This window comes from Pteropus vampyrus, unplaced genomic scaffold (assembly GCF_000151845.1).
Source record: "Pteropus vampyrus isolate Shadow unplaced genomic scaffold, Pvam_2.0 Scaffold50, whole genome shotgun sequence".
Taxonomy (NCBI): Eukaryota; Metazoa; Chordata; class Mammalia; order Chiroptera; family Pteropodidae; genus Pteropus; species Pteropus vampyrus.
The window spans coordinates 4,670,276-4,679,972 of NW_011888831.1; the positions used below are offsets into that span (position 1 = coordinate 4,670,276).

The 9,697-nt window shown below is 45.6% G+C and overlaps 1 protein-coding gene across 1 annotated transcript in view; it reads right to left on the reverse strand.

The window, feature by feature from the left end:
• Positions 1 to 726: 726 nt before the first annotated feature.
• Positions 727 to 9,697, reverse strand: part of DOC2B (double C2 domain beta) — a 32,562-nt gene continuing 23,591 nt past the window's right edge. Inside the window, exons 7-9 of the mRNA XM_023530527.1 lie at positions 5,426 to 5,507; positions 4,523 to 4,619; positions 727 to 3,890 (exon numbers count right to left, since the gene is read on the reverse strand). Of these exons, the coding sequence (XP_023386295.1) occupies positions 3,754 to 3,890; positions 4,523 to 4,619; positions 5,426 to 5,507 (316 nt within the window). The 3' untranslated portion in view covers positions 727 to 3,753. The remainder of the gene's footprint in view (positions 3,891 to 4,522; positions 4,620 to 5,425; positions 5,508 to 9,697) is intronic.

A 9,697-nucleotide genomic window follows, 5' to 3' on the forward strand; every position in this document is an offset into this window, starting at 1 on the left:
GACTGAAAGCCAGTATTTATAAAGTCCTACTTGATCTGGTCTCCTGTACCCCTGTGCCCTCATTTACTACTCTTCCCTTGCCTGACCCTGCTCTAGCCACATGGACCTCAGTCACTCCAAGATTGCCCCCACCTATAGGGGCACTGGTTGTTCCTTCCACGTGAAACACTTTTCCTCAAGTATCCCCATAGCTCCTTCCCTCACCCCCTACAAATCTTAGCTAGAAGTCATCTTCTCTGGAGACCCACCTGGTCTCCCAATTTAAGCCTAACCTTCCCAGTCCATATGATTTCTTTATGCCCATTGTTTCTCCCCCTTCTTCTTGTCATCTTTTAATATATCATTATTATATTTACTGTTTATTGACTGTCTTACTGATGAATCTGTCCTGGGTGCCTAGACCAGCATCTGATGTTAAAGTTAATATGCCACAGCTATTTGTTGAACAGGTGGGTGGTTGATAGCATGGCATACTGATCCTCTTGTAAAGTCTTGGGAGGCATGAGTTGAATTCTGATTCTGTCACTTACCAGCTATGTGATTCTGTACAAATATTTTTACCTCTGTGAACCTCAGTTTCCTCATCTGTAACATGGGAACCTACCTCAAATAGGTTCTTGGTGAAGAGTAAATGAGAAAATGTACTGAATAACGCCCAGTTACCGTTCACTTGTTCTTTCCTGCCCATTCATTCAAATCTATTAAAATGAGTCTCCCAAGCCAATATGATCGCAATGAATGTTTCCATTTACTTTGGATTATATGTCGTTATAAATATTAACAAATAAGACTTAAAAAGGACACCTTCGGGTAGGTCAGACGAAAGTACAAAAATTGTGTGTGGGGCTGCAGTTTAAGGACGATTTCTGCAGTCATCACATGGTAGCAAAACGGTGTTAAGCAGTGCACGAGAGTCTGCGTCGACGACAGCCAGAGTCCATGCATCGGGAGGTTCTCTCGGTTGAGAAGGAACAAAGGCTGGACATGCACGGGCCGGGAGGTGCAGTTCCTCACTCTCGCCACTAGAGGTCAGGAGGTTACCGCTTGAGGGTTGGAAGACGGGCCCGTTGGGGATTGGCTAGTGGTGGCGGTGGGTGGGGCGGAGACCAGGAAGGGTGGATGCAGAGCATGGCGGGCGACCCTCCCGGTTACTGACACCTGACTTTGGAATGCCATTTTTTTTTTTTTTTTTTTAAATCTCCCATCTTTGTAGGTCGGATGGACCAGAGGAAAGATGCCAGTTTGGGGTCAAAGGCAGAGCTGATACTGCAGCTTCTCAAAGAGCTTTTTCTATTACAGAGATACAATCTGCAAGGGGTCTAGAACAGTGCCAGGGTTCTCCTGAAAGTTCTGTCACTCCCTGGGGGCCCTCCTGTGCCCCATCCTCCACTTGAGCTGGCTGTCCAGAATTCCTGCCTCTCAGCCTGACTGTCCCAGTGGTCAGAGGGGACCGTCTTTCAAGATCAAGTCTACACTTGAACAGCCTGGGGCAGTAGAGGGCCCTGGACTGGGTGCCAGGAGTTCTGGGAAATCTTGTCCCAGCTGGATCTCAGTTTCTCTATGTATTTATTAAGGAAGTTGTAGTAGGTGTACTCACAGAGTCCCTTCTAGCTTTGCCATTCAGCAATTCCATGTTTTCACAGAGAGGGTGTGAGCTCATCTCTGAATGAGACCCTCCAAAAAGGCAAAGTTAGAGGGTACTCAGGGCTCACCAGACACAAGGGTTGTGAAGATTTATTAAGACAGTGCATGTAAAACCCTTCACACACACAAAGCCTTCTTAAAGATGGGAAAACCAAGTCTCCATGACCAGCAAAAGTTGCCATGTGCTGTGTGGGGGCTAGAGTCCCAAGTTCCCTGCAAACTAGGAAAGGGCTGATGGGCACTTGGTGGGATTGAATCATCACCCCAGGCCTCAGATGGTGGTGTGCTTTGTGTTTGCAGCAGAAGGCCCAACCCTGATGACCATGTGAACCCTGCTGCTAGTGTTGGCGTGGGTAGGCAGCAGGCAGGGGTGAGCCTCGGGCAGGCAGCTAGCAGGACCTCTTGTGTGTGAGCTCAGCACCCTACTTCCCCTGAAGTGTGGTCCAGAGCCCTGGGCTGGGGGTGGGGAAGGGGCCATGGAGTCTGGTCTGCCCCAGCTGTGGTAAGGCTGGAAAGCCTTGGGCAGGTCGCTTTTCTTCTCTGGGCTCCACTTCCCATCAGTTGAACACAGAAATTCCTTGGTTATGCATTTGTTCATCCAGCATTCCTGAAAGCCCCCTGGAAGGCGGGAAAAGTCTGGGGCTTCAGACCTGGGCCCCAACCCTTCAACCTTTCCCTGGAGACCCTGACTCAGGGTATAGACAGGCCCAGCAGGCAGAGTGTCTCCCTCTTAGCTTCCCAGAAACAAGGCCCTGGACTGCTGCTCAGTATTCCTGAGAGGGACATCAGTGGTCACAGTAGGGCCAGGATGCATGGGCAACCACCTGGGGTCCCAAACCCAGAAGGGCCTAGGTAGGAGGCAGGGGAAGGGAAGAGGAGGGTGAGGACAGGAGGACATTTTGCTTCTTTTAGTATAAAACAAAGGACCCTTTTTCTCTTCTTGACTACAGCTGACCTGATGCTTAAGCTGGGAAGAATGAGAGGCAGTATTCATTTTCCAGGTTCCTCAGGAGGAAAGAGATCAAAGGTGGGAGAACTGGATCTGAGAATTGAACGTGACCCTGCACCAACATCAGTTTCACCATGGTACTTCCATCTCTCCCCCAACAGCTATGAGCCCAGGCTGGCCTGGCAGCCAAGGGTGAGGAGGGAGTAGGGCTGGGTGCCATTGCCCCTGCCCCCCAGAGAAATCATGGGTCCCTCAGTGTCCCTGGCTTAATCACCGTTCTCTCTGCTCCAGGCCTTTGAGACCATTCCCACTGCTTGCACTGCCCTTCCCCTTTGTCTGCCTAGAAACTCTACTACCTTTCAAGGTTTTGCTAAAGCATAACCTGCTCTGAGAAGCCCTCCCTGCTCTCCTAGCAGAGTCAGCAGAATCCACAGCACTTGCAGGCGACCAGGCTAGCCTTGGCATTCCTTGATCCCCACATAATGGTTTGTTTCCAGCTTTTTGACTAGACAGGGGAACTCCCTGAGGGCAGGCCTGGATCTCATTCATCCCTAAGGGCTTGTGAAATTATTGAGTGAACTGTTTGCCAGTCGCCCACGTTCATTGGGAGCTTCTGAGAACTTCACCAGACTCCTGGCTCTCAGGTTAACATTTTTACCTGCATAGTAATGCCAGGGATGAATGGATGTAGTCAGCGTCCTGTCCTGCTTATAGTCTCCTCCCCACTATACGCTTCTTCCTAACGTCCCCAACAGGAGTTCTCACTGGTCCCACCAGGGTGCCCCTGCACTCCTGTTCTCTCAGCCTGAGGTCCCCTGTGACTTACTGCTGACCTCTGGTAGGTTCCTTGTCCTTGGATAGCCCCATTCCCTTCCCCAGGATGGGTACTGAGGCCAAGCTCCTCTCCTCCCAGCTCTGGCCCATTTGGGCCCCAGGGGCTGAAAGTAGACCCAGCTGTCTGCCCTCGCTGTCCCTCAGAGTGGCTAGGTCCTCCATGGCCTCCAAGTGGGGGCTGCAGTGGTTCTGTGTTCGAGCAGGTGTCCTGGATCTCCCCCAACGTGGGAGCTGAGGCCCTTGGTGGCAGTTGAGGAAGCCCAGGGCCAGGCCAGTGCTGGGCCAGGTGACACACAGGGGCAGGTGTGGCAGCAGGTGGGGGCCAGTCAGTCGCTGAGCACAGCCCCAGGGAGTTCGTTGGTGAGTGTGTGCCAGCGCTCTATCCGCTTGTCCTTGTTCTTCAGGCAGTCAAACCAGTGCTTCAGACGCTCGCCCTTGGCATTGATACCTAGAACCACACCACCTGCAGGAGGGGAGTTGAGGGGGCAGTCAGGAACCTGGGGGCAGGTGCTCCCATAGACCCATCCCTCTGGAGCCAGTGCTCCCCTGCCCCTCCTAGATTCCATGCTCCAAGGCCAGACTCTCCACCCTGCCCGCTGGGCTCTGAAGGTGGTTGGTGGCCTGACCGCCATGCCATATCCTTGACCTCCCCGATCAGGGCCTGGGGATTCTGCCCTTCTTCTATCCAGGACCAGAGCAGTGTGGGGGCAGAGTGCAGTTGCATATGTTGGGGGCCAAGGGATGGGGCACAAAAGAGCAAGAAAGGCCCAGGGTAGCTCTACTGTCCACAGCCACGAAGGCCACCAGGAATTCCAGGCCACAAGGGGTCGGGGTCCAGCCTGAGGCGCTATCACCACCTCTTACTCCTGTTCCCCCCAAACTGCTGTGTGACTCTCCAGGCCTCCTTTCCTCTCTGGGCCCGTCTCGTCCTCTGTCACAAGGGGTCAGGTTGGATATGTGGGGGCAGGTGGTCTATGGCCTCAGATTTCCCCAGAAGCCAGGAAGGCGGGGCTATGTCTTGGTTCAGGGCCACTGCCCTTCACTGAAGTCAGGACAGGCATGTGGTCAAATGGCATTCTTATCATGTCCTCTTACCAATGAAATCGTTAGATTTTCCAATGTCGTAATCCCAAACAGTGACTTCCAGGGTCTTCTTGGCCAGGTCCCCATGCTTAATCTCATAACAGAACTCCTGGTGGCCAGAAGGGGAGAGTCAGGCCAATGCCACATGGCCAGGAGGGCTCTGAGGTATGGTGAGGGCATGAACTGAGGGAGGGATGGGTGAATGGGAGGGTGGTCAGTGCATGGTGGTGGACAATGGTGGATTCTCACTCATCTCATCTACATCTGCCTGATTGGAGTCCTCAGGGTCCCGTTCACTCCAACCCACCTGCTCCTTTGTCACTGAAGCCTCTCTCTTGAGATCTCTGAGAGCTTCCTTATTGCCAAATCGACTCACATTTGGCAGCCTTTGTGTGCTTACCTCTCCTGGGTCTGGCTCTGCTGTGTAACTCCCTTCTTTGTGGAACCTTCTCTCCCACCAGCTTCCGGTACTCCCCTCACTCTCTGGAAGCATTTCGTCAGCCTCCTGTCTGCCTCTGTTGCTCAGGCTCTGCCTGAGACCCCTGGTCTCCTCGCCCTGCTCTCACTCGTCACCCTGACCGCATCCCACCAGAGCTTTCCCCATCTCCCTCACACCTCTCACTCCTGCTGGTGGGTTCCCCGACCTCCAGCTCCACATCTAATATGGCCACAATCCTGCCAGTTTCATCCTCTGAAGATCTTTTCAAGCCATCCTCTCCCCTCCATCTGCACCACCTCAGTCTGGTTCAGCTTGGTCCATGCCCCCATGGCTGAGGGCTCTCCTGTCAGCCCCTCCCCATCCTTTCTTCTTACCCTCGAAGCTCTCACAGTGACGCTTGAAAACCCAGTCCCTCTGGGCCCCCTGTCCCAGAGGAGCACAAGTGGCTTTTCTGTGGCTTCACCAGCCCCTTGTACCTCATTGAACTCTGGGTTCAGGGTCTTCTTCTTTACTGCTGTCTTATGTTTGGATTTCTTGTCCACATCCGGCTTCAGGTATCTGGAATTATAACCGATAGGTAGGCAGAGGGTAGGGAGAAGCTGTGAGTACAGCTGGAGCCAGCAGGGCTCGGAATTGCTTTTTGTCCTCAGAGAGGTATTCCTGCCACCCCACCCCCATTTATCCTAATCATCAGATTCCCCAGCACTACTTTGTGGCAAAGGTGGGTGGTCAGCTATAGCAGGAACAGCAAGTGGTTTCTCCAACACCTGTACTTTCCTGGAATTAAACACAGAACCCCCTCCATCCTTCTAGGAAAGAGGATTTTCCTTGTTTCTGCAAGTCTAGTTTTCTCAAAGCTTACATTTCTCACCAGAAAAACATTTTTAGCAGAGTTGACCCCTTGTTTGAACATTTTTTATAGCAGATTTATTGAGATATAATTCGTTTACTATAAACTTTATTGTTCTAAAGTGTAAAATAACAGCAGTTTTCAGTATATTCCCAGAGTTGTGCAACCACTGCCACTACCCCATTGGAGCTTTGAGGAAGAAAAAAGGCCTTTTGGGCAGTAACAACAATGCTCTCTGAAGGGAGACAGAAGACTGGCTTGTGAGCCAGCTCCATATGCGTTAGCTCCTTAGAATTTGATGCAGAACAGTTGTCTTATCTTAGGCTCAGGACATACAGGGACTTGCCCGAGGTCACACAGCTGCTCAGCACAGGGCTGGTGTTCAGAGGCCGGAACAGGAGGCTTAGAACCTCTCCTCTGCAGAACTTCTCATTATATCCCTGCAGAGGTAACCGAGTGACAATTGCTCTGCCCCTGCTGAGGATGATCTGAGGGTAAGGACCACATCTGTCTCACCAACCATCAGCTTCCTGGCACCCAGCTCAGTGCTTGGAACTCAGTAGGTCCATAAACATCTGCTGAATAAATGACTGAATTCCTAGAAGTGAAATTACCCACATACACGTGTCAAGCTTCTTGCTTCATTTTGCCAAACTGCCCACCGAAAGGCCATGAAGTTGAAACATAGTGCACTTGATAAAACTGAATACCATCGCCTTAAAAATCCTTGCTGAGACATAAAACGTGAGAGAAAAAAAAAAAGCATAGAAAACTGCCAAGCTAAAATAGCAGACCAGAATCGCAATGGAAAAGAAACAACGCAGATAGAGCAACCAGAAGACAAGAGATAAAATGGCTGTAGTACATCCTTACGTATCAATAACCACCCTAAATGTAAATAGACTAAACTCACTGATCAAAAAGCACAGAGTAGTGGGATGGATTAAAAAACAAAAACCTAACTATATGTTGCCTGCAGGAGACTCACTTCAATTCCAGAGTCAAACAGGCTTAAAGTGTGAAGGGTGGAAGATGATATTACAAGCAAATGGCATCTAGAGAAAAAGGGGGATGTAGCAGTACTTATATCAGACAAAATAGATTTCAAGATAAAAAAGGTAATAGGAGACAAAAATGGACATTTTATAATGATAAAGGGGATAATTCATCGAGAAGACATAACACTTATCAATATATATGCACCCAAACTGGTGCATATATATTGCACCAAAGAACATAAAGCAATTACTAACAGACCTAAAGGCAGAAACTGAAAAAATTACAATTATAGTAGGGGACTTGAATATCTCACTCACAGCAATTAATAGATCATCCATACAGAAAGTCAGTAAGAAAATATCACATTAAATGGCACATTAAACCAACTGGACTTGATATTTATAGAATTTTGCATCCCCCAATGACAGAATACACATCATTTTCAAGTGCAAACAAAACATTCTCGAGGATAGACCACATGTTGGGACATAAAACTAGTCAATAAATTTATGAATGAAATAATACCAAGCATGTTTTCCAATCAATACTATGAAACGAAATTAATTACAAGGAGAAATCTGGAGAACCCACAAATGTGTGGAGATTGAACAACATGCTACTGAACAACTATTAGGTCAAAGACTAAATAAGAGGTCAAAGATACAAAGAGACCAATGCAAATGAAAATACGACATACCAAAATTTTTGGGATGCAGCAAAAGCAGTACTAAGAGAGAATTTTATAGCTTATGGGCATACCTTAAGAAACAAGAAAAATGCCAAATAAACAATCTAACATTATATCTTAAAGAACTAGAAAAATAAGAACAAATGAAGCCTAAAGTCAACTAAGGAAGGAAATAAAAACCAAAGCAGAAATAAATGAAATAGAGAACAAAAAGACAATAGAAAAAAATTAATGAAACAAAGACTTGGTTCTTTGAAAAGACAAACCTCCGGCTAAACTCATTAAGGAGAAGAGAGAAGACTCAAAATCAGAAATGTAAGAGAAGTTAAATGGACACCATAAAAATACAAAGTATTACACAAGAATACTGTGGAATGCTATATGCCACCACATTCGATAACTTAGAAGAAATGGGCAAATTCTTAGAAGTATACAACCTTCCTAAACTTAATAATGAAGAGGTAGAAAACCTAAATAGATTGATCACTAGTAAAGAATTGAAACAGTAATAAAAATCCTCCCCCAAAAGTCCAAGACCAGATGGCTTCATGGGTGAATTTTACCAAACATTCAAAGAAGATATAATACCCATCTTTCTCAACTTCTTCCAAAAAATCGAAGAAGAGAGAATACTTTCCAACTCGTTTTACAAGGCCAATATTACCCTGATACAAAAACCAGGCAAGGACAATACATAAAAAGAAAATTACACGCCAATATCACTGATGGTCATAAATGCAAAAATTCTAAATGGAATATTAGCAAATTGAATACAACAATACATTAAAAGGATCATACATTATGATCAAGTGGGGTTCATTACAGGGATGCAAGAGATGGGTCAACATCTGCAAATCAACTTGATATACTACATTAACAAAATAAAATATAAAAATCATATGATCATATCAATAGATTCAGCAAAAGCATTTAATAAGATATAATATCTGCTTATGATAAAAACGCTCAATAAAATGGGTATAGAAGAAAAGTACCTCAATATAATAAAGGCCATATATGACAAACTCTCAGCTAACATCATATCAATGGTGAAAAATGAAAACTTTTCCTCTAAGATCAGGAACAAGACAAGGACGCCCACTCTTACTGCTGTTATTCACTGGAAGTCCTAGCCAGAGTCATTAGGCAAGAAAAAAGTAAAAGGCATCCAAATTGGGAATAAAGTAGAAATTTCATTATTTTCAGATGGCATGATTCTACATATAGATAGTCCTAAAGACCCCACCAAAACACTATTAGAAATAATAAATACAGTAAAGTTGCAGGATATAAAATCAGTATATAAAAATCTGTTGCATTCCTCCATACTGACACTAAAATATTAGAAAGAGAAATGAAAACAAACACATTTACAATTGCAATGAAAAGAATAAAATACCTAAGAATAAGCTTAACAAAGGAGGTGAAGGACCTGTATACGAAAAAGCACAAGACTTTGTTAAAAGAAATTAAAGACATAAAGAAATGAACGATAGTCTGTGTTCATGGATTGAATTAACATTGTTACAGTGATCACATACCTAAAGCAATATTCAGATTTAATGTAATCTCTATCAAAATCCCAATGGCATCTTCCACAAAATAGAAGAAAAAAATCCTCAAATTTGTATGAAACCACAAAAGATCCCAAATAGGCAAAGCAATCATAAGAAAAAAGAATAAAGCCAGCAGTATTATACTTCCTGACTTTAACCTATGCTATAAAGCTACAGTAATCAAAATAGCATGGCAGTGGCAGAAAAACAGACATGCAGACTACTGGAACAGAATTGAGAGCTCAGATGTAAACCCACACATATATGGGCAACTAATTTTTGACCAAGGAGTCAAAAACATGCAATGGAGAAAGGCAAGTCTCTTCATTTCATTAAATGGTATTGGGGAAAACTGGAAAGCCACATGGAAAAGAATGAAACTATACTATCTGATACCATACACAAAAGTTAACTCGAAATGGATTAAAGACTTGAATATAAGATCTGAAACACTAAAATGCATAGAAGAAAACACACATACTAAACTTATGGACTTTGGTCTCAGGGGGTTTTGTAAACTTGACCCCAAGGACAAGGGTAGTAAAAACAAAAATAAATGAATGGGACTACATCAAAGTAAAAAGCTTCTGTATAGCAAAAGAAACCAGCAAAACAAAAATGTAACAAATTGAATGGGAGAAGATATTTGCAAATG